We start from the raw sequence: 25,441 nt of genomic DNA on the forward strand, positions 1-25,441 counted from the left end.
CCCGCTCCTCTGGCAGACAAAGCCGGGGCTGCCGCGAGCCCGAAGGGCTGGAGAGGGGCTCGCACCACCCTCCTCCCGCCTTAACACCGCCCCCTCCCCTCGACGCCCTCTGATTGGCCCGCGGGGCTACAAAGAGGCCGGGAAGCGGGCGGATCACGTGGGCCAGCGTGGCCTCCCATAGGTCGACGAGACTGCCAATCGGGGAGGGCGGGCTGTCCGCGCTCGGCCGGGTCGCTCCCTCCGCGCTGGGGCCCGCCCGCGGGGCCGGCCGCCTGTCAGAGGGAGGTGGCGATGGTGCGCCCGGTGGCGGTGGCGGCTGCGGCGGCTTCCCTGGTCCGAGTGCAGGGAGGAGAAGATGACTGACCGACCGACTGAATGACTGAATGAATGAATGGCGGAGCCGAGCGCGCCATGAGGAGCCTGCCGAGCCTGGGCGTCCTCGCCCTGTTGTGCTGGGCCGCCGCCGCCGCCTCAGCTACCTCGGCGGGGAATGTCACCGGTGGCGGCGGGGCCGCGGGGCAGGTGGACGCGTCTCCGGGCCCGGGGCTACGGGGCGAGCCCAGTCGCCCTTTCTCTAAGGCGACGACTCCCACGGCCCAGGCCCCGAGGACCGGAGCGCCGCGCACTACGGTCCACCAGCCTCTGGCGGCGTCCTCTTCAGCCCAGTCCCCGGAGACCACCCCTCCTCGGGCGACGGCCGGACCCGTCTCGACCACCTTCCAGGCGCCGCTCAGCCCGTCGCCGACCGCCCCTCCGGCGGCGGACCGTACTCCGACCACCCCTCGCGCGACAACCCAACCCGCGCCGACCACCCTCTCGACGACCACTGGCCCGGCGCCGACCACCCCCGTTGCGACCACCCTCCCGGCGCCCACCACTCGGCTGAGCCCGACCCCCGAGCTCCCGGGCGGCAGCAGCGTCCCGCCCACCCCACCTGCCACCGAGGCCCCCTCCGCCCCTCCCCCAGGTGAGTCCCCGCGCCCCTCGCCGGCTGCACCCCGCCGCGCGACTGCCCACCCTCACCCCAGCCCCGGGCCTCCAGGGTTGGGCTGGTGCCCGGAATTGATCATTCCTCACCCCAAAGTTTCCCCGGATTTGGACTCCCAAGGGGGAGGTTCGAGGTCCAGCTCGAACGCCTCCCCCTCCCCAATCTGGAAAGTCTTTTGTCCCCCCCCCCCACCCTCCCAACCCCGGGCTGGGCTTCCCCGGGAGGGGGGCGGCTGCGGTGTGGAAGGCACCGCATCTCCTTCCAAACCGGGCTTTCGGGCCTTTGTCAGAGACCCTGAATGGGCGCAAACTTTTGGGTTCGGTTCATTCACCCTGCCTCTCCGCCTGGGTTATTTCGGGAAGTTTGAAAGCCAGAACAGTACCTCCTTCAACAAATGGGTCAAAAACTGAGTAGAAGGGATTCCTTCCGAACCCTCCGTGTGCTTGTTCATTCGTCCCTGTGTGTGTGTGTGTGTAATGTGTGCACGCATGTACACACAGTGCATATATGTATAACGTGCATGTGACAGGTGGAAGAGATACTGAGGAATTTGTTTACCACAGTTGGACAGACCACGGCGGGGGTGGGGGGAGGACATTGTAATCCATGTTTTCCCTGCAAATAAGTGGATTCAATAGGTCATCTGGGACAGGTGTGTATCTAGGTTGAGCATGCCTATAAATTAGGTTAAATTCCTTCCTTGCACCATTTTTTCTTCCTCAATTACAAGGTCTATAGGTTTGGACAAATGCACAATTTAAGCAGGGGCGCCCATTTTTTTTCCTCCTTAAGTTAGAAGGTTCAGTTTGGAGGATGCTGCTAGATGCCGGTGTCTGTTTTAGTCCGCATAGAAAACAGGCCCTTCTTCCTCCTGACTGGAGTCTTCAAGCAGAGTTGAAGACAACAACTCCTGTTCTTGTCTCCTTTTAATCTAAAGTGGGCCTGGAACGAAACAAATAAAAACTCCCTTGTCGAGACCTCAGACAAGAGTTTCTGAATTCCTTTGCCTACGTTCGGGTGGAGATTTGTCCAAACTATTTGCCAAGCTGTACTTACAGTAATGGATCTCTGACCTAATTCTTAGGCTCAGTGATTTGCTGTAGAGTCAGGTATGGACTTTGGACTATAATTGAATTTGCGGAGAGTTTTCCCACATGATTATGAGTCTTAATACTGTCTTGAATCTTGGGTTGGAGCGTGGCATTGACATCAGTAGGGATGCAGATTATTCAACCATAAAAAGCTAAGTTGGCATCTCTTCTAGCTTGAAGGAGTATATTAACTAGCTGGATTTTGACTGTAACCTTTTTTGGCTCTGGTATAGAGAGATTGACATATTACTAAGAGACAGGAAGTACAGTGGTTCAGAGTATGGACTCTGGAGTCCATTTTTAGGTTTGAATCCTAGCTCTGCCCCTTATTAACCACGTAATCTTGGTCAGGTCACTGAACCTCTCTTCAACTGTGAAATGAAGATAATAATAGTACTTACTTCATAGGATTGCTGTGAAGATTAACTAAGTTAATACATTTATGGTGCTTAGAACAGTTCCAGGTACAGAGTAAAAGCACCATGTGTGTGTTAGTTATCCTTATGACTACAGTTTTTTTTTTTTTTTGAGAAACCTAGTAGTACTGTGATGATTTTTTGTTGTTGTAGTAAAATATAATAGAAAAAGGATGAATTAGATTTTCCAGAGTTTGAAGCACACAGTAGAATTTAAGTAGTAGCAAGATTACTTATTTTGAGTGGTTAGTATACGATAAATAAGTCTGTATAATTGATGTTATTTTACCTTTATTATTTTTGTATTGCTATTTTTAAATCACAAAGTTAACCTTTACTTCCAAAAAATACAAACAACAAGAAGTCTACAAAGGAAAAAGTGAAAGTCACTCCTTTACTGCTTCCTAGTTCCAGTCAGTCCCTAGAGGTTACTACTGTTAACAGATCTCTTTTCAAACGTTTTTCTGGGCATATATGAACATACATACACAGACGGTTCTTAAAAATAGTTTTAAAAACTCAAAATAATTTTACACACACTGTTTTTACAGCTTGCTGTATTCACTTAACTGTCTATCGTGAATTTGTTTCCATGTCCATACTTAAGATCTACCTTATTCTTCTTAACAGTTGCATTTTTTAGTATAAGCATAAAATAATTTTTTAAAGCAATCCTTTACTTATGGACATTTAGATTGCTTCGGGGGTTCAGTTTAAAAGGCACAGGGAAGAATGTGTTCTTGTTAAGCCCATCATGGACATATTCTCCAATACTTCAGCTGGAGTTTCAGAGAATCCAATTTCAAGTGAAGTAAAGCTGGATTGAGTAACAAGAGCCATCCGAACTGTTCAAGGCTCTAGTAACTTCCATGGGCTGACTTAGACTGTTGACTATCATGGTCTTTGGGAGGCAAAAGTTTTAGAAGGCTGTCCAACTTTGGTAGCTCTTCTGTGTCTTAAATATAATACAGTTCTTACTTTTTTGATGTGAATGCACTATGGATTGCCTATTCTCAGCAGTTCTCAGCAACTGAACTGCACTTTGTGGGCCTGTTGATATGTAGTTTTGGCTTTACAGTGTGATGCAATCAAGGATGACCTTTTTATCTGAGCATGGGTTCTAGTCTACTTCAAACAGTACCCACATCTCTTTGACAGAAGGAAAGCTTCTAACTGATCTTGAGATACCTAGTTTGATTTGCAGAGTTGGATTCTCTGGCATTTGGAAAGATGATTGTACTGGGTATTTTATTTTAGTGTTCCTGTAAGGACTGAATGCCACTGGTAATATATTATGTAATTAGGGGGTAATATATTATGTAATTAGATGAGTCTTCTACCTGCTCTTTGATTTCATAAGAATTTCTTTCATTTCTCAGGTCTAGCTAAGAGCTCTTGCCTGCCCCTCAGCTAGGGCCTTCTTTTGTTTATAAGGACACTGATCTGCAAACTGAAACTAATTGCCCAGCAAACAGGCATTTTCCTCCCACAGGCTTCGCAAAACATTTGGCTGATTGGTTGGCTGGGTAGGACATTTTAAGAAGAGTTAAGGGAGAGGTTGTGATGCCAGAGGATGGTGGTTACCAGCAGTAAGAGATTAAGGTGATGACAAGTGTCTGATTTTTTAAACTATGGACCTTTAGGGTTAGATAGGACTTTAGAAGCCACTACCTCTTAGTGTGGCTCTACATTTTAAGAAGTACTTCCAAGAGTTAGCTGAAAACTTTCTCTCTCTTGTTAACACCAGTTGGTTCTGGTTCTGTCCTTTGGAGCCATGCAGAGCAGGTCTGTTCTCTCTGTATCTCTCTGTGCCATGACAGTTCTTCAGGCGCTTGGGGATAGTGAGCGCGTGGTCTCAGAGTCTGGACTAAATAACTTTAGCTCCCTCAACTGTTCTTTATGTGACATGGTTTCACATTCCCTCACTGTCCTCATCTTTCTGCATCTCTCCCAAAGCGTGGAGCACCGAGCTGAACATAATACTCCAGATATGGTCTAACTAGCTTGCAGTAGAGAGGGCAGTTACCTCGTTCCTTCTGGATGCTATACTACTGTTGATGTAGTTAGTTCCTAATCACAGTACTGTTTGGGGGCAGCCACATTATGTTGTTGACTCATTGAGTCCATTAAGATAGCTAAGCTGATTTTTTTTAAACAAAACAAAACATGTACTAGATGACTGTTTCTTCATTCTGGGCTGGGAAATTCTTGTTATTTTCTAAAGTATGAACTGAGACATTTGCCAGACATGTAGATGTATTATGTTAGATTCAAGCCATCCTTTTAGATCCCAAGTCTGTTAGTGTACCCCACCCAGTTTATTCACATTCACCTACAGGGTGTTCCTATAGACAGAGTCTAAGGACAAGTTACAGCAGGTTATTCTTACCTCACAGGGGAGAGCGAATTTATGGATTATAAGATAGTTTGGAAGGGAAGGAGTAATAGTTTAGTTCTCAAGGGTCTCTTCTAGCTTTAAAGTTCTGTGATGATTTGGTATGCATGATTCAGGGCACATTATTGCCCCCAAAGAGTCTTAATCATTTATTTATGGTCTAAGTTAAGAGAATAAGCCTTGTTTAAGCAAGCTTTAGAATTCAGAGCTTTTCAAGAGCTTTTCTGACTGGTATGACAAGTAAATAAAATATCACGAATGGATTTTGTTTGAGAGGAACGTTCTGGGAATGCAGGGCCCTCCTAACTATACCGGGTAATGTTTTCTTCCTCCTAAAATTTTCTTCCTCCTAAAATCCAAAAAAAATTACTGTAGGTACAGAGCATCATTTGCTTGTGTTTATTTAAGAAGATACCATTTTTTTTAGGGACATAGAAATTGTTCAGGCTCCAGAGGTAATGTAGGTCCACTATCTTTTATCCAAAACCTATGGGGCTTGATGTGTTTCAGAATTTTAATTTTTTTCCCTTGGATTTTAGGAATTTAATAAATGTACCCCAGTGAAGTCTGGGGCAGCATCTTATGATCAAATACATGAAGATATTTGCAGCAAAATGAAGAAATTTGTAGCAAAATATTTGCAGCAAAAAAAAAGAAAAGAAAAGAAAAAATTTGCAGCATGTATATTTACAGTGAGTGGGATAAATAAAGACTGTAAATAGCCTTGCATGTGTTTGGGTCAGGTTTTGCTGCCAAATGAGTTACAGAAAGAATTTTGGTTTTTGGGTCTTCTGATACTTGACATCAGGTCTGAGGGCTTATGGACTACTGTAACAGTAATTGCAAACACATATCGTATTTACTATGTTTCAGGCCATGTTCTGAGCACCTTATACATACCAACTTATTTAATCTTCACAACAGTTAGGTACAATTGAGTAAGATACTATTGTTATCCTCATAGATAAAGAAACTGGGGCTCACAGAAGCCCAGCTATGGCAGAACCTAGATTCAAACGTAATAATTCTGGTTCTAGAAGAGAAGAGAAGGAAACTGGTCTGCTAAAAATTATTGGTCCTTGGATACCAATCTGAGAAAATGTCTATTGTTCTACTGGCATTTACTCTCTTCACTCCATTGTATGCTATTCATTCACCTCCTTAAATTTTCAGTTTTGCGGTGTTTTACAACTGTGATTTTAAATTGTAGTTCTAATTCTTCCTTTGATTCAATTTTAATATGGTCTGTGATAGAGAAGTTTGTCTGTACTCATTTTAGGGCCAGGCTCAGGGACTTCTCAAATTACAACCCCAGGAAGCCTTCTGGCTAATTGAAAATGTACACATTGAAATAATCTGACCAGGTCTTTTTATTTAGAGTTTTTTAAAAAGACCTATAAAATTAAAGTGTGCATTACTTTTCATCTCAGCATTTCTAAACATGTACATATTAACTTCCAGACATTCTGGCACCCATATAAAAAGAATGGAAGAAAAGTATCACAGTACTGTTTTTACTGATGGGTAAATTATGGGTAGAGAGATTACTGCTCTAGGGCACTTAATAGATCAGAGGAGAATAGAAATATAAGATCTTGGTTAGCTGAAAGACAGTGTTAGATGACATTTTTCATTATAAAGAGCTTTAATTCATGCTTTTTGCCTTGATCTTGATTTTTGTTTATTTACTATAAGTGTGATATAAAAATCTTTATTACTAATGTTGAGATTATGTTACAGGCACCTCTTCTGTGGTCATTTATTCTTTTTCAAGTATGTATTTTGGTTTATCTGTTTTTCACTGGGAACAACTACCCAGACTACACTAGTAATTTTGAAGGGAGATTTTTAAAAATTGTGGTGAAAAAGATAATGTTTGGACACATATATGTTTTGATCACAGTAAAGGTTTATTCAAAAGAATTATCCTCGCAGATGTCTCTTCTAAGTACATATGATAAACTTGTGTCAAAATAATCCCTCTGGTTATGCTACTGTTTCACAGATAAGTACTATTGTAAACAAAATAAAACAAAACAAAACACCAAAAAACCTTTCCCCATTATTTTCCCTCATTAAGAAAACAGAAAACAAAAACAAAAAAACCAAAATCTTTCCTCTGTTCTCCTTGCTCATTTTTTCACTTCAAATTCCTCTATATGTCCCTCTCACTCTTGTCTTTCATTCTTAGCCCCATCCGTTCTTTCATGTTCTTTAAGGAATCAAATTATCCTATTTAACAATTTACCACTTTGTCCTCCTTCAGTGCCTGCTCAAAGCCCAATTCTTCCAAGAAGTCTCTCTGGAGGAACAAAAGATGTCCTTGAAGATGGCCTGGTAACAGGGTGCACAGGGTTGAACACTTTGCACTTTGAACAAAACCTGTCTTTCTCTGTGCCTTTGACTTTTTTCCTATGGATTTGTTTTTAGTCTATTTAATTCAGATTATTAAGCCCATTTGAGAAGAAAGTGTCATAATTTATATAGTTTTCAGGACATGATATTAATTCTTTATATGAAAATAATGAGAGGAATTTTTTTTCACTTTTTTTATTGCCCAGATTTTTGTCTGTCTTTCTGTCTTCCTTTCTTCTCCCAAGGAATAATACAGAAAAAACAACCAACAACCCTGTCACAGCAGAAATCATCTGCTTCAAAAAAATTAAATACTTCAAATAAGTAGCAAATGTATTTTTCTGTTTACAAATAATATAAGTTGTTTCTGTTGGGTAGGTGGATTTGGGCTTCATACCAGTATAAAAGGTTTAATTTGGTTGAGAAACAAATGTTTGATCTGTTGAATGACAGAATTTCCTTTTTAGAAATCTAAAGTTGATTGTGAACAGAATGCTTCTAATAATTAACAAGTATACAGTACTTTACAGTTTATAAGGTATTCTTAGAGTATCCGAGACATTCATATTTTGTTGAGTTTTCTGTGTGTGTGTGTGTGTGTGTGTGTGAATAAAGCTTAATTTCTTTCCTCTGTTATAATATTCACTATAACTGGTGAATATTGACCTAACCTTTACAGGTTTTTGTAGATTTCACATTTGATATTTTGTATTTCAAACTGTTGTCTTTTAGGTTTATTCTGTTGAATATAAATCTTTGACTGATTTGCTGCCCATAATTACAGGATGGAAAAATGGTATGTGAAGATGAGGATTGATTTCTTTCTTTCTTCTTCTTCTTCTTTTTTTAAGATTTATGTTTATTTCAGAGAGAGAGAGAGAAGATGAGAGAGAGCATGAGAGGGAGGGAGGGTCAGGGGAAGAAGTGGGCTCCCTGTAGGGAGCCCGATGAGGGACATGATCCTGGGACTCCAGGATCGTGACCTGAGCCGAACGCAGTGGCTTAACCAACAGAGCCACCCCAGTGCCCATGAGGATTTCTTTATATTTTCTTTGCCAGACACTCTGTGGGGTTGACTGTGAAGCAAAGAGCCCACCAGTCATTGAAAACAAGTGTGATGTAGATGACAAGGTGAACTACAGTACTTGATGGGAGGGCTCATGTAAATATCCTTTTTTTCCAGATTGATATATTATTTACTTTCTTTCTAGTGTAGAAATCTGTTTGGAATTACCTTAATAAACTATTTCAGGTGTATTCCCTCAAATCAGTGTGTTAGTAGCACAGAGACTTGATACTTTCACTTCTCACTTCCTGATATTTGACACTTTGGCTGGAATAGTAACTAATGTTAACTGAGCGCATATTATTATATGCCTAGCTACCTATCAGGATTGTTTCCCCATATATCATGTCATTTAACTCTTCAACAAAGGAGTAGTTCAATATTATTATCCTTACTTTCTGGATGGCAAATTAGAGATTCAGAGGGTTAAAGTAGCTTATTCAAACAAATGAGGCTTATAAAGTCCATGAGGGCAGGGATTTCTGTTTGTTTTGTTCACAATTATGTTCCCAGGGTCCAGCCCCAAACAGTCTCAATAAATATTTAATGATTGAATGAGTGAAGAAGAGGGAATGGTTTGTTGTTATACTATACTCAGCAGTGTATTCTTGGGGAAAATACTATAATCTCATGGTCTTTTCCCTCAGTTTTGAAATGAACTTTTGTCCTTTTATCCTTCACTCACAGAAAGAGTATGAAACTTACTTAGGGTAAGTGGAGTTCTTTGAGATCTAGCAAATTACATTAATTACTCAGTTTTTATACCTAACTTTGTTCCTTCTATTTATCTTACTGAAGGAAGAAGAGCAGTAGGCAAGTGAACATCTGAAGACTTTTGTAGAGAGAGTAGCTAAATTGGAGAAGTTGAGCGTTTGTCTGTAAGCCATGGGACCCAACGTTCTTTCTCAGTTCTCTCACAAGTTCTGTGATCTTGGGCAAGAAATTTCTTCTGTAAATTGAGAGAGGTAGATTAGATTTGTGGTTTTTAAACTGTATTGTTTGGGGGGAGCTGAGTTTCCTCAAATGTGTTTGGGAGTCAGTAGAGGGACTAAGGAGACCAGGTGGGTCTACTTCTGGGCCCTCCTCCCAACCCTCACCTCTCACTCCTACATCATTGTTCACACTTGAATCAGTTCCACTCTCATTTGGTTTACATACTGGTTTTGTTCTTTCAGTAAAGATTTTTGAAATAGGAATTCTTCTAAACTTCTGTGATAAAGAAATTATGGTAATCTCTGAACTATTATGCAGGCATTAAAATGCTTACATTATGTTTAGTAGCAATATACGTAGGAAAAGAGAAATACACCAAAATATGAAGTGGCTAAATCCAAGTAATGGGATTATGGGTCATTTAAATTGTGTTTTTCTGAATTTTCCAAGGGCTTTTTTTTTTCAATGAATATATCCAATTTTAATTTTTTTTCTTTTTTTTTCCAATTTATTTATTTTCAGAAAAACAGTATTCATTATTTTTTCACCACACCCAGTGCTCCATGCAAGCTGTGCCCTCTATAATACCCACCACCTGGTACCCCATCCTCCCACGCCACTTCAAACCCCTCAGACTGTTTTTAAAAAATAAATGAATAAAATGGGAAGAATGAATAAAAAGTTATGACAAGCTTTTATTTATGTGAGATTAAGTCAGGTGATATCACCAGGGCTAGTTTAATTTTTAATTCTTGACATTGACTCAGCAGTTTTGATCTGCATCAGAGATAATTGTTCTCTTTGAGTTGTGGTTCTGAAGAAAATAGATTACTGAAGACAATACCCAAGAAAGGAAACAATTCCTGAGGACTGACAAATTTTAAACATAGGGTAGGATCAACATATCTACAATTTGATACCTCTAGGGGATATTTAGTAAAGGCTGAAAACGAAGCTCGTTCTTTATCCATCTTATTCTGTTTGGGGGATGTAAGACATACATACACTTCAAATTAATTAGTAGTTTAGTGAAGTATATCTGGTTTAAATTGTGCAAAATTTGAATTTGTAACATTGTTCACAGCTCTCACCAATAGAAGAGCTTTGATTATTTCTTCTTTTAAAGATGCAGAGCCCCCAAAAGTTTGGTTTCATTCTGTCCATATGTTTTGCAATTAGATCAGCTGGGATTGCTTTTATACTGGTAATATAACAGCTGTTCTATATGATATCCTTGCCAGGGAGACAGCTAAGCTCTGAGGGAAGGGGAAATTTATTCAGTTACAAAAAGGAATGTATTCTGCCTAGTCATAAGGAAAATGATAGGAGTAGGAATGTTTTCAACCTGCCTGTAGAATGTTAAATAACCTTGCTTAGTAAATTGTAGACTCTTTAGATAACTCATTTTTGTTAACTTTTGTTTCAGTCTTAGATGCATCCTAGAAACTGGCATATTACCAGGAATCTTGCTAGACTTTTATTATTTATTTTTAAAAATTGAGTGCTTTTACTTTTTTTTTTAAAGTACTTTTTACTTTTTTTCACTTTACTTTTACTCGCAAAACCAAGAAATTACGAGTAACATGGTTAAATATAAGGAGAACATCATATTCTCTGATCCTGTTAATTTTGGAAATGATTTTTAAAAGTGTAATCCTTAAAAAATATTCCAGAGAAAGTTTAGATGTTGTTGTCTCTGAAGGAGATTGGATGAACTGAGTAGCTTTTAGATTCTCTTCAGTCTCATCTATCATTTTTGGGATGTTATATTCAGTTTGGGAAGCATTAATGGAAATAATAAGGAAAAAGAAGGGATGCTTGGTATTTCAACAAACTTATCCTGTTTTATTTGTGGATTGAAGTTTGATTAGAGGAAAGCATTGGGTTTTTTCTGCTGTAGTTTTCTCATTTGATTTTACCATCATTATAATCCTACAGTATGTTTTTACTTATTCATTCTGTATGAACTGCATTAACAATATAGCCCCACCATCCATTGATGTTGTGTGGGTTAATGAATAGTTATAAAGTGTACCAAAAACACAAAGCAATCTAGCTGTTGGGTATTATTATACTGAATTGTTGGTGTATTGCCTGCAAACCTATCCTGTTCAACTGGTTTTAGTTTCTAAGTTAGTTTGTTGCTTCAACTTGTCCACAAAGGCAGGGCTAAATGGTTTAGCTAATCAGTAGAATAGCAGTCAGAACTAAATCCCACTTTGCCTTTCTGTTCACTTTGTATGTTCCTTTATACAGTTTTTTAAAAATGGCTCTGTTACTATAGCTAGTTTCTCTAGCTATAAAATGAAACTTATTCCTTACTTCCAGTCTTCCAAGGTTTTTGAAAAGTCTCACTTGCAAAATGCTGTGGGCTTTTTTCAAGTGCAGTGGCTTTATAGAATTCAACCTGTTTTCTGGTTTTCTTTCCTGATTGCATGGTTCATAGCTTATAATATAATGTGGATAAGATAGGTTTTGACTAGACAGAACAAAGAAATAAACAGATGCATTTGTATGTGGCTTCCTTATGTAAAATACATTTTATACTGTTTTATAATTAACATATTTGTATAATTTATAGACTGTAATGGTATTTTCCAAAGTTTGGTATACTTTCGTATTATTTTTCTTTGCATACTACCTTGAGAACATAAAACAATCTATCTCATATTAAACATAAAATAAGTTGTTCTTTTGTAGATCTTTAGTATCACTTTTTGCTGAGCTGCTTAGAAGGGATTCACTTGACCATTTTTATGATTATAGAAATAATATATGTTCATTTTAGAAAATATAAAGAAGTGTAAAAACAAAAAATGAACCCAGATAACTAGAAAGTTAACATTTTAATGGTAACTATGGAATTTTTTTACATCTATATTTACTTTTCCCCCTTCTCTGCCACTGAGATAGTTCTCTGTGGGTGTATTACTCTGATACTGCTCTTAAACAGAAAATATTTATAATAAATACAATAAAATTAGTGCAAATATTTTAACTTTTTAAAATCGGACATTTTTCAAACAAAGTTGGGAGTAGCAGTATTGGTGATATTACTGTAATCTGAGTGGTCAAATTCTAAATGCCAAGTTACTGTATTAGATGCTTCCTAATAGCTACAGAAAAAATAACTAAACCATAAAGCTTTTTATTATTGACTGAGTTTAATATTTAATTACTGCATACATTGCTCCATTTCTCACAAATGGATCTCACAAATGAGATCACTTATTTTTTTATGAAAACAGATGTGTGAGTGGGGTTTAGCACTCTTCTGATGTCAAGTATATCACAGATTAAAATGGGAAAGAATTTACCACATTTAAATTATTTGTCATATTACCAAAAAGAATGTGACTCTGTTTTGAATGGAGATGTTAGTTTCCATATGATGCTCTGCTTGAGACTTGGTACTCCTTGTCAGAACCAAACTAACAACTACTTCTCATGTGTCTGTTCCAGCACAAGCAGGATTTTTCCTGGGTTCAAGTGGCCTTCAAAAGCCCAAAGCAGTCTGGAACCATGCCAGGCATTTGATATTTTCAATTCTATGATGAGGGAAGTCAAAGTGCCCATCTGCCTGGCTCAGATATTGCCAAAAAAGGCCTGGGTGCTGTGTTAGAGAATATGCCAGAAAAATGGCTCTGGCCTCCAGGAAACTGATATACACCTCACATAATGATCTCTGTTCTCTGAGTTTTGTGAAGAAAAGGCTATAACTTTTATATCAAAATAGTAATAAATACAGTGTTATTGAGAGAGGATTAAATTAATGCATGTAAGAAAACTCTTGATTTAGTAGTGCTTAATAATCAGCACAGATTAAACACTCAAAGATAACTATTATTATTATTAATATTGTTTTTATTACCTATTCACAGCATTTAAAAAACAGCAGAGAGAACTTTGTCAGTTCTAGATTAATACATTCACTGACTTCTCTAACATAGTCTGTAGATTGGCAATACATTGGTAATCAGGAAGGCTTGCACATTGTCACAGATCAACCTTTTCTAACAAGTGGTTCTAAGGTATAGGTAGGACCTTTTGCTTGATGCAAAAGGCTACCTCCTGTCCTGTCAGAGTGGCCTAGATTGAGCCAGAATTATCCTGTGCCATGTTGCCAGATACATAGTAATGGTACTGCTCAGAACTGAACTGAATGGAAGCTTTTTTCAAAAAGCAAATGCAAAGATGGGACTCTAGGGAATCCCTGAAACAGCCATTGTCCAGTTCTGACAGATGTTTAATCCTCTGGGATCTTTTGTATGTATTCATCCCTAGCCACAAATGAACCAGTAAAGTGAAAATCAGACTGGGGCCTATAGAAAGACAAGACCACTCAATTTTATATTGGTTTCACATTGATATTTTTGAAAGTATGGCAAATACAGCATGCATATACACGGTGCAAGTCACTTAATCTTTCTGGGCTTCTCTATGGTCGTCTGTAACATGAGTATAACAGTGCCAACCTAATAGGGTTCCTGAGTATTGGCCTAGAATTCAAACCCAGCTCTGTCTGACTTAAAAGTCTGTGCTTTTTTCTTTTGACTAGACTATGCTGCGTTGCCAAAGCAGATGGGCATAGCAGAAATGAAATAAAGCATTCAGTGGGTACAGAACACATTTTGGGTTCTGTTTTGTCACCTTCCCTAGCATCCCCCAGCAAGCCCATACATTGTCTTGACAGCACTCATTTTGAGTTTGATTTTTTTAGCTACTGGGAAAATCAAAATTAGATCAAAGAGTGTTTCTTGGAGGTAGATATGGGTGTGGAGTAAGGGTGGGGAAAGGAAATAATGGTGGAAATTAGATGAGAATAAACAGGTAGACAACCATAATAAATGGAAAGCAGAACTGAACACTAATTGTAAGACTGTCTAATCAGCACCAGAAGGATTAGTGCTAATACAGACAATGTAATGCTTATTAGCATTTGGCAAGATATGCCACATACTGCAAAATGGTAGTATTGATTGTTCTTGACTTGACAATAAAGCCTTTCATCTTTAACTTAATATGGACTCTAGGTCAAGATGCTAGTGCAAAACAATGTTATAAAAATAGCAGGTGATTTTGATTACATTAAAGTCAGAGAAGAATCTCAGACTGGCAAATGTGGTTCATACTTCTATGGGTCACCTGAGGATGCATTCTTCCTTTCCATTTTATAAACTTCCCTCCTCACTAGAAGGTTGTCTCTCAGATCAGATAAAGGAGAAGCTATTATTTCAAATATAGATCCAGCCCCTTCTGATCCAGTTGTAAGACATATTGATGAATGATATATATGCACAACTTTGGACAGTTTGTATTTATCAGAAAGAAATCGTTTCAGTTTTTATGACATCAAGACTCCGTAACAGCAATGTATATTACTACATCCTACAGTGTACAAGTACAGTGTCAGGTTGAGCTCTACAACTAGCTGTGGAAGATATATATATATACAATGCAAACCTGGTTATATCATCTTCTAGTTCATTTAAAATATGATATTTATACTTCGATATAATTCTCCTATTTAAGTACCATGAGTGGTCCCAGCCCGTAACCCAAGTTTCTTATTATGACTTGTAACTTCTCCATAATCTGTCTTTGTCCTCATTTCCTACCACCCCTCTCCTTGTGCTTTAAATCCCTGCAGAATAAAACTGCTTATATTTTCTCCCAAAAACCATGCTTATTGTCGTCATCATTATTATTAATAAAGTAATCATCTGTAGAGGTCTTGTTCTGTATGTGATACTAAGAGCTTTAAATGAGTTATCAAGGCCTTGTTTAATTCTCAAAAGAACCTATTAAGAAATACACACTACTATCCCCACTTTACTAAGCAGGAATCAAGGCTTTGAAAGTTTAAATACACCGAGCAATGGCTCATAACTAGTAAAATATAGAACCTTGATTCAGATTCAAATCTGTCTAGCCTCAGAGCCCTTTCTCTGAATCACTAAGCTAACTAACTGGCCTCTTGTTATTTTGCTTATACTGTTCCCTCTGCCTGGATTCTCCTTCTGTTCAGTTTTAATAAAGGCCTTAATTGTAAGCAATAAAAATCCAATGCTTGCTGATTTAATCAGAAGTGGAATTTATTAAAAGGATATGGAAGATTTCACAGAATCTCCAGGGGAACCAAATTCAGGATGTGAAACTGAAGATAATGCTCAATCATGCCCCAGGGAGGTCCATTGAATATGCCACTAACACCACCACTGAGCTAGATGCTGTTGTTTGCACCGTTGACACTAACACTAGGCGGTGGGTATGTTGTAGTAGCAAGTACTGCTGCCACTTGTCATACTGTAACCATCTCATCTGCTACGAGAGAAGGGGCCTCATGCTCATTCTCAGAATCTTTAGTTGCTCATTCCAAGTGGAGGGTGGATAGGATTGTTGGAGCCTCAAACACTTGCTCAAGGCCTGGATGCAGGTGGGGGTGGAGGGCAGGGAGAACAATAATTTGGCATTATGAACCCTTGAGATGGGAGAGCCAGACTTCTTTCCCTAGATAGGAACAGATTCTAAAATAGTGGGAAATTATACAATGATACTAGGTGGCCAGAAACAATGACAGATGTCTACCATATTCCTTTCTTTTGCCTGAGAAATGTATTTGTCCTTGAAAAACACCATCCACGTGGCCTGCTATACTATGGTACCTTATACAGTCTAGTGTGTAATATATCTATATAGATATAGATCTATATATCTATATCTATATAGATACAGAATATTGAGTATATATATATATATATATTTGATTACTTGCTTTTTAAACATTCTTATTTTAACTATTACTCGTTTTTGTAAATGACTCCTCTATACCTTGTCCTCAAGTAGCTTATAGGCTGTTTTATTGATGTCTGTACTCTAGCATCTGCCTAGGATACTGTTTAGCACATAGCAAGTATTCGATAAATATCTGAAGGGTAACCCTCCTGCTCACACTGTCTTTGTCTTTCTCTCTTCCTTTTTTTTAACCACTGTATCCCCAGAACCTAGATTGGTCCTAGCATGTAGTAGGTCCTCAGTAAATGTTTATATAACAAATGTATAACCCTAAATAATAAATTATTCATTTCTGGGAATGACACTACCAGAAAGACTTTTGAATGTGATGGCCGAGTCAAAGCACTCTGGCATAATTTCCAAGTAGAGCACATACAATGTGAGGCCCGAACTGGCCTCATTATTCTCTGCTCACCTCTTCCATTTAGAAGCATGACCTGAAAAGGGCAATTTGGAATTCTTTCCCAGACCTTCCACAATAGTCACCAGCCACAAAAAGGGCCTAGAGTACCATACCTGCTTGACATGAAACTTTTTTGTCCCCTTTTGTATAACCAGCCAAATCCTGAGACTGCATGTATTCTGGGAAGAAAGGCTTTTGGACAAACAGTCTTGTATCTTATATTAAAAAGCATAATAACCTAGGGAAGTTAGTATTTCACTTTGAAGAAATAAGGAAATGAGGGCCTATAATCATGGAATGATTTGTACAAGGGCAGCAGAGTAGTGAAGAGGTACTACAGACCAGGGTTCTGTGGCTTTTAGAGGTTAGATTTTTGGAGGGAGCAAAAGGACAATTTAGTCAAGCTGAAAGAGAACTTGTGTTAAAACTAAATTAATAATAATAATAATTATTATTATTATGAGCGATACTATCATCTAGAGCCAGACTGCCTAGATTTGAATCATTTTCTCTGCCACTCACTGTGTGACCTTGGGCTGTGCCTCAATTCCCCCATCTGTAAAATGGGCCTAAGAATAGCACCTACCTCACTCCATTCTTATAAGGTTTAAGTGCTAATGTTTGTGAAATACTTAGAATGCTGGCATAAGTAGGCCTTCTACATGTTAGCCTTTCTTTCTTTTTTTTTTTTTTTTACATGTTAGCCTTTCTTTTTATTATTATACTTTGAATTCCTGTTTACTTTCACTACTTTTAGTCTGTTTAATTCTTCACTACCTCTAATCCTTTCAATTCTGAATTAGTAGCATTACCCTGTTTTACCAAGAACCTGTGTCTGAAATGAGATTAAGTTGTTTGCCCAATAGTCACTAGCTGAAAAGTACTGGTTAGCTGGGATTTAAACCCAAATCTGTCTTATTTTTCAAGTTTTTATTGGGGCAAAATAAAAATCTCAAATTAGATTGAGTTTCTTGTGCTCTATTATATTCTTCCAACCACTCCTTTTAGTTTTGATGACTCTTTTCTCCTGCCGCCTTCACTCTCTTCTGATTTGTAGTCATTCTCTTTCTGTCCATACCAAAGATCTGTTTACCACCCTAATTGGTTTTCCTCTTGATGCTTTGGACTTTTATTTTTTATTTTTTCCAGAATTTATTTATTTATTTATTGATTGATGCTTTGGACTTTTAGTAGAAACTATGCTCTTAACCTAGAAAGACCAAAGCATTTCCTTGTTTAAGTTAAGTGGACATGACTGTCTACTTAAATTTCACTTTTACTCTTTTGTTAGCCTAATTGATCTGTTCAGTGGACTGGTTTCCAGAAGAGAAAAGTTAGATATCTGTTAGGAGTCAGGTAAGGAATTTTGTACATTAGCTAGGATAGCATTGAAGGGCAAATGGCATACATCCAAGAGATAAGGGCCATTTCAGCCAGTGTACAAGTTCATCAGATATAGAGACAATATCAAATAATGATATTGAGTTGCTACAAAAGTTTGCCACCTAGTACATTACTTCTCTGTGTATTTGATTAACTTGTGCATAAAACTTCTGTTGAGAAATTCCAAATGGACTCCAGACATTTGGGGCAAAAAAAATTATGATTACTTAAAATTTACTGTTTTAGAGAGTTATTTGGCTTAGTATGTGATCTTTCTTGTTAACAACAAGCCTTTAAACAGCTTATTGGAAGGATTTCTCTTGCTAAATTTATTTCAGTTTATAATCTTATATAATTGATCACTTATTTAGAAATACACTTAAAATCAATGATTAAGTAGTCTTCAGGGACTAAAGCCACAAGTGTCAGGAAGCTATTACTTCTATTTCCTTATTGCTTAACCAATCTACAATGGTAACTCCCTCTTGTTTTCCCTTTTCTCCTTCTCCTCCCTCAGGCTTTTGCCCCCCTCCTCCCTTTTTTTTTTTTAACCAGAAAAGATTTTAGGCCCTTTTTTCACCTGTTTTTTCCTAAAAGTTTATTTATTTATTTAAGTAATCTCTACACCCAGTGTGGGAATTGAACTAATGACCCGGAGATCAAGAGTCGCATGCTCTTCCTACTGAGTCAGCCAAGCGCCTGCACGTGATTTTTTTTTTCTTTTTTTTTTTTTGTGGGTCTCATGATACCCAAAGTAGCCTTCAACTGTGTTTTCCTAAAACAGCTCAGCTTAAGACTTTGCATTCATTTTTACTTAAGTAATAGGGAAGAGGGTCTGCCTTTGTCAATAAATTTACAGTAGGCTTTCCATGTTAACAAAATAAGATTCTTTAATTCATGTATTAGATTGTTGTTAATCATCTGCTGTACATCTAGTGCTGGGCTAGAAAGATGCTGTTGAGACAAATATCACATGGTTTCTGCCCTTGAGCACCCAGTGAAGGGTAGAGAAGATCAGACTGCAGAGTGATAAGTTCCATCATAGTGGTGTGCACACACTACAGGAACAAAGAAGGACTTCTCACCTGGACTTGGGGTCTCACCTGGATGGGGGTGGGGGCAGAGGATGTTGTCAGAGCAGCCTTTCTGGAGGAAGTTTGGACTGAACTGAAATAAGAATTACAAGGTGGAGGAAGGGGAGGCCCTCTGGGAAAAGGGAGCAGCATATGAAGAAGCACGAAGGTAAGAGAGCACATGCCTAGCCTGTTTGGGGACCTATAGTCCTGAATGGCTTGATTAGGGAAGAGTAGGATATGTGAGGAAGAGGAACTGGTGGAATTTGAGTCTGAAGTGGTTGGCAGCCATCAAACAAAAAAGTGTTTTGTATGTTATACTCAGGTGGATTCTAAAAGTAACAAAGAAGTATAAGCTCCCAGGTGACATGGTAGGGTTTGTGTTTTGGATCAGTCTGGAAACTGCAGTGTACTCCTAAAAGAGTAAGTGATCCCCAGCAAAGATAATTAGAGGCCACTGACTGTCTCTCTAAATCTTTTCGAGCATTAATTTTGAATTAAAGCGTTTACATGTTAAGATAATGTAATAATAGAAGGGTGACATGAATTAGTTCTTCTATCCTCTCTTATTAAGAAAACATTTTGCCTGTTAGTATAACACACAGACTTAGGTGACTAAAATTAGAGACTAAAATTAAAGCCAACATTTGGAGCTGGACCTCTTAAGGGATCTGGTGTTAGGTCGAACAAACCTATTGGGCCTCCTGAATGCCAGGCACTGTCCTAGAGCTCAGGGTGGAATTGTGAATGACTTAGGCATCTAGAGTCTGGTGGAAGGACAGACTAATATGCAAATACTTTCGGATACTTTGTATTAGTTTCCTTTACATACATTTTCACTTGCCATCTTGTATCTTTGAAGTATGGATGAGGAAATCAAAGGTAATAGAGTTCCCCCCCAACATTACTGAGATATAATTGACCTATAACATTGTGTGAGTACACTATACAGTGTGATGATTTGATATATATATATATATTGCAAAATGTTTACCACAATAAGGTAAGTTAACACGTTCTTCACCCCATGTAAGTATTATTTTGCTGGTGGTGTTATGGTGAAAATATTAAAATTCTACTAAGAGAAGTTTTTAACTTAGTCAAGATCATATCATGATGAATGGTAAATAGCTACAATTCAATGTTCAGCCTACCTAACTCCCCAATTTTTTCCATTCATCACCCCCCCCATATATACTGCTTCCCTGACAAGGCAATGCATATATATTTTTGAGCCCGGTGTAGTTTTCTCCTCTTCTCTTAATTCTTTCCAACACAACCTAAACCAATATTGAGGAGCCTTGAAGGATCAAGTCATTGGTGGATGAAAAGTGCAGACTTTGGGGGTGCCTGTCTGGCTCAGTCAGAAAAGAATGTGACTCTTGATCTTGAGGTCACAAGTTCTAGCCCCAGTTGGGTGCAGAGATTATTAAAACAAACAAACAAACAAATAAAAAACTTTAAAAAAAATTGCAGGCTTTAGAGTCATAATGTCTGGATTTAAATCCCAGCTCTGGGTGGGCTTCCTGCTAGGTGGGAAGCTTGCTTCTCCCTCTCCTACTCTCCCTGCTTGTGTTCCTGTTCTCCTTGTCTCTCTGTCAAATGAATAAATACAATCTTAAAAAAAAAAATCCCAGCTCTGTCACTAATCTAAGCCCACTTCATGGAGTCACTTTTATGAGATAATGTTGCTAAAGCATTTAAAACAATGAAAGCACAGGAAAGACTTTAATAAAGACTTCTGTTAGTTGTTAAAATCTTCTTTGGAATAGCAACCCATCTATTTTCCAAACATTCAGTATATTTTATTAAAATGAATTTAAATCAGCCTATTCTTATTTAAATTAACCTTGAAGAAATGTTTACCGAGCGTGCATATTTGAAATATGACCTCTTACTTAGGGGATCAATGAATGGCCTTGCTGTTATAAACAAAAACCTAAGAAAAATATGCCTATGAAAGAAACATAAAGACGCTTAAAAACTCTATCATTATTGAAAATTTTGGAAGAGTTAACAGAATAGAGTAATGGCCTCTCTCATACCTATCTCATACCCACCCAGATAATCATCTAGGCCAATCCTGCCTCCTCCATACCTGCATCCACTTACTTTGCCCCTGTATTATTTTGAAATAAAATCCAGACAGAATATCATTTCATCCAGGAATATTTCAGCAAGTATTTCTAAAATACAAGGCTTCTCTTATTGTTCTTAAATAATCACAAAGCTTTTATCAGATATAGTCAGCAAAATGCTTTCTTTATGATTGAGGGGAGATCCTTTTTTCTTTTTAAGCTAAATCTAGAGACTTGATCATTTTTTTGGGAGAAGTAATGAAAATTGGTAGCTTTTTTGGTGGTTGTTTCCGACATGCTAAGTACTTCATATAGCCCAAATGAAGATGAAAACTAACAGAAGGACAACTTGAATTGTTTGGGTAGAGTTGGGTACAGACTATTGTCCAGTTTTTACAGATGAGTAAACTGACTCAAAGAAATGATTTGTCAATGCGGTCATATAAACAGCAATTTGAAAGTGCTGAAATCCATCATTTGAATCACGCTCATTCTATAAAAATTTATTGAGTTCAAGAAACTTGCTATTTATATTTCTTTATAAATGCCTATGACCCACATTATTTTTATAGTAAGGACATTCTTCTCTTTCATTACCTAATTTCTTCTATCTTTTGTTGTCTTAGAATTTTAAAGTACTTTCCCCCTCCCTTGCTCTACCCTAGTTTTTAGCTGGTGGAGTGATGACATCAGGGTAACAGAGGTGCAGTTTTGGTCTCCAGCAGAGGGTCAGTTGCAATGATGAAAACAACTCAGGCAAATGGTCTATTGATAGTAGAACTTTTCATTATAAAAAGTTCTTTTCAAATTCCAGGATATTGGTTGCTTAGTCACTGAAGAGTCTGTCCTACCATTCACTAGCACCCTGGGTGTCTGAGCAGACCTGGTGAAGAATGTACTTCTCATTTTGAAAGAGAAAAAAGGATAGAGAAGTTGCCTCAAACATTGCCTCACCTAAGTCAAACATTCTATACATGATATATAGTAGATATAAGACATTATTAGTCTTTTAGACTGTACTGTAACACACAAATAATTTTCATTTTGAGTGGTGCCATCTTGGACTACAGCCACAAATCTTTTAATATAAATTAAAATGGGCATTGATCAAAGCACATTGCTTTCCTGGTCTCTGTGGGTGAGTTAAATTGTTTTAATGTGTCAAAACTGGTGCTGTCAACAAAATATCCCAGTGTACCTACCTTCTTTATTACCCTTCTTTCATTTTTAAGCCCTTCAACCTCAAAATTTCCCCTGAAGTTTTATATACTGTCCACTCAACAGTGAGCAGAAATGATAGTGCTGATGAAATCTGTCTTTGATACTGGTTCAGTTATGTATCTGGAATGTTTATTCCCCTGGGCTTTCCAACCGAGGGAACCCGGCATGAACTCCTACTTTGGAAAATATCTGAGTGGGCAGACTCGTTTGCCACATTGCCCTCATTGTCTGTCTTTGTTTATTCAGCTGAAAAGCTGTACTTGTCTCTTATACAGCCAGGCATGAATCTCAAGGTCTCAGATGATGTTAAAATGGGTAGAAAAATTGTTTGGGGGAGGGAAAGAATGAAAATTATTATTATATTATTGTTATATTGAGAATTATTATTACATTGACATAATGTGCAATGAAGGTGCTGTCTTATGGAAGGGCATAATGACTTTAGGTGGTTATAAAGAACAGCTCTGAGAACAGTTTTATGGTTCTGTTTTATTAGGGTCTTTGATTTTCTGTGATTTCCCCCACCTTTTGGTGGGGACATTGATTATTTATTAGTAAATATGATTTGGTTTTGCTACAATAGAAAACTAGGTTTTTGGGACATAAGCATACCTTTGGACCCAGGTAATGATAAATTTCCTGTGGTCATAATATCATGTACATGCTCTGGGCATTTATTTTTCTGGCTATCTTTATCTCTCAACATGATTATTTTAGCAGGCTACTAAAGGACTCTTTGCCTTGGTTCTTTCCCAGTCCATTCTTTCCAATGCAGTCCAAGTTATGTTTGTAAAATGAAGATCTGGAAGTTTGTTGAGCATCAGACTCTTGATTTCAACTCAGGTCATGATCTCAGGGTTCTGAGATCGAGCCCTGCATCAGGCTCTGTACTCAGCAGGGAGTCTGCTTGAGATTCTCTCTTCCTCTGCCCCTACTCCTTCCCCAGGAATGCTCTTTCTCTCTAAAATAAATAAATATTTAAAACAAATAAAAAATAAAATGTAGATATGATCATGTCATTCTATCTTGTTTAAAATTCTTCCATGGGTACTTGAATGCCCTTGACCTGTCACTACTCTGGCCACCTATTCTATGCCTATGCCACAGTAGATTTTTCTCTATTCTCTGTGGTACTACACTGTCTTAACCTCTAGGTCATTACATATCCTGCCCCCTTAAATTTGGGATATTCTTCCCCTTTACTCTTAGCTTGGCTAAACCTCTTCCACATTTTTGTGTGCCTATTTAGATTTCTTCCTTTGGAAAGACTTAATTAGGTGTTTTTCTTCGTACAAACACACGTTTTTCTTCGTACAAACACACATACCATGTTTTCCCATAACACTGTATGCATATTTCCATTTTACTACTTATCACAGTATATTGCTCCTTTGTTTTTCTCTCTGCTATAAGACTGTAAGCTGTATGAGGTCAGGGACCATAGTTTTCTTCTACATTGTTGTATCTCTGGCATCTAGAAACTATATTCCCCATTTCTGGTACCATACTATTTTGTAGAATGAGTGAATTAATCATTATGTGCCTTGCCAAGAATCTTTTCTTTAGCAACCTCAGAGAAGAATTAGGGTTCTCTGTTTTCATGTTCTTGGTATTTTTCTTCCCATCTTTTAGTCCTGTTCATTCATTCATTCATTTTTTAGAGAGGCAGCAGGAAGGGGCAGAGGGAAAGGGGGAGAAAGAATCTTTTTTTTTTTTTTGAAAGAATCTTAAGCAGGCTCCATGCCCAGCATGATCTCATGACCCTGAGATCATGACCTGAGCTGAAATCAAGAGTCAGACATAACCAACTGAGCCACCCTGGTGCCCCACATTCATTATTTATTCATTCAGTTACTCAACAAAACATTGCTTTGAACCCTTTAAACCTCTTAACCTTGCCCAGAAGCATGCGAAAAGAACATGTCAAAGGAAAACTAATGCATACATTTACCATATGCTTCTTTTGTCCATTCTACCTAAAACTGTATTCCCCAATATGCATGCTTACAGTTTCTCCTCTTCTCCCCTACCCCTGCCATGTTTCCCTTCCCTACACTGGGTTTTCTCCTTACCATTGAACTACCTTTTAACATTCTAGGTATTTAACTTGTTTGTATTTCTCCCCACTACTAAGATATAAGGTCCATGAGGGTGTGAATTTTTGTCTTTTTTTAATTGATTGCTGTATCCCCAGCACCTGATACAATGTTGGGCACATGGTAGACTGATGCATATACTTGCTGACTGAACGAATAAATTCATGCCCATGGAGGTGCATTTTTTTTTCTATTTTACCTTTTCAGTGCCTCTGATGAAGTTCTGCTTATAAAACTGTGCTATTTATATTCTTTCTTTCATTTCTTGACTTTACATTTAGTCCTGTTTTGGGGCCATGGTTTTGGCTGCCCAGGCAAAAATTCTGTTTGTCCATTTTATTGCCTTCAGTAGCCATCACTCCACTTACATCTGACCTCTTCATCTCCAACTAGTATCTGAAGCCCAAGAAACATGTCTGTGTGTGTTGGGAAAGGGTGAGGATGCATTCAGGGATAAGTCAGATGTAAAACCTGTTCTTCTGGAACCTAGATTGGATGAGTAGATAAATTCCCATAGTACAAGGTTGAGTAAGATAATATTTATTAATGAGAAATGTTAATTAATGGGGAGAAACTATGTCTCATAAAAATTATGAAATATATCAAGCTTTCAGAAAAGCTTACAGAAAGTGAACACTCCCTGTATACCTGCCTTCCAGCTTTATAATATCTGAGTTTTCTCCCACATTCACTTTGAATTCTTTTTTTTTTTTTTTAAATATTTTATTTATTTATTTAACAGATAGAGATTACAAGTAGGCAAGAGAGCCAGGCAGGGAGAGAGGGGAGGAAGCAGGCTCCCTGCTGAGCAGAAAGCCGGATGCGGGACTTGATCCCAGAACCCTGGGATCATGACCTGAGCCGAAGGCAGAGGCTTTAACCCACTGAGCCACACAGGCGCCCCACTTTGGATTCTTTTTTCATTTTGAAATAAAATACTAGGTATGATTAAAGCCTCAAGTGTTTCTCCTTTATCCCGTTTTCTTCTTTCCCTATTCAAATGTAACCACCGTTCTGAATGTGGTCCCATACATTTAAGAAAGCTTGTACACACATGCATACACACACACACACACACACACACACACACAAATATAGTGCTGTTTCAATGTTTTGGCATCTTATCTTGCTGTTCTCCCTCAGCAATT

General features: G+C 38.3%; 1 protein-coding gene across 1 annotated transcript in view; it reads left to right on the forward strand.

Annotated features, from left to right (window-relative positions):
- Positions 1 to 284: 284 nt before the first annotated feature.
- Positions 285 to 25,441, forward strand: part of MEGF9 (multiple EGF like domains 9) — an 85,543-nt gene continuing 60,386 nt past the window's right edge. The window contains exon 1 of the mRNA XM_044265029.1: positions 285 to 967. Coding sequence (XP_044120964.1) covers positions 388 to 967 — 580 coding nt within the window. The 5' untranslated portion in view covers positions 285 to 387. The remainder of the gene's footprint in view (positions 968 to 25,441) is intronic.

The sequence above is a fragment of the Neovison vison genome, chromosome 9 (genome assembly GCF_020171115.1).
Source record: "Neovison vison isolate M4711 chromosome 9, ASM_NN_V1, whole genome shotgun sequence".
NCBI lineage: Eukaryota > Metazoa > Chordata > Mammalia > Carnivora > Mustelidae > Neogale > Neogale vison.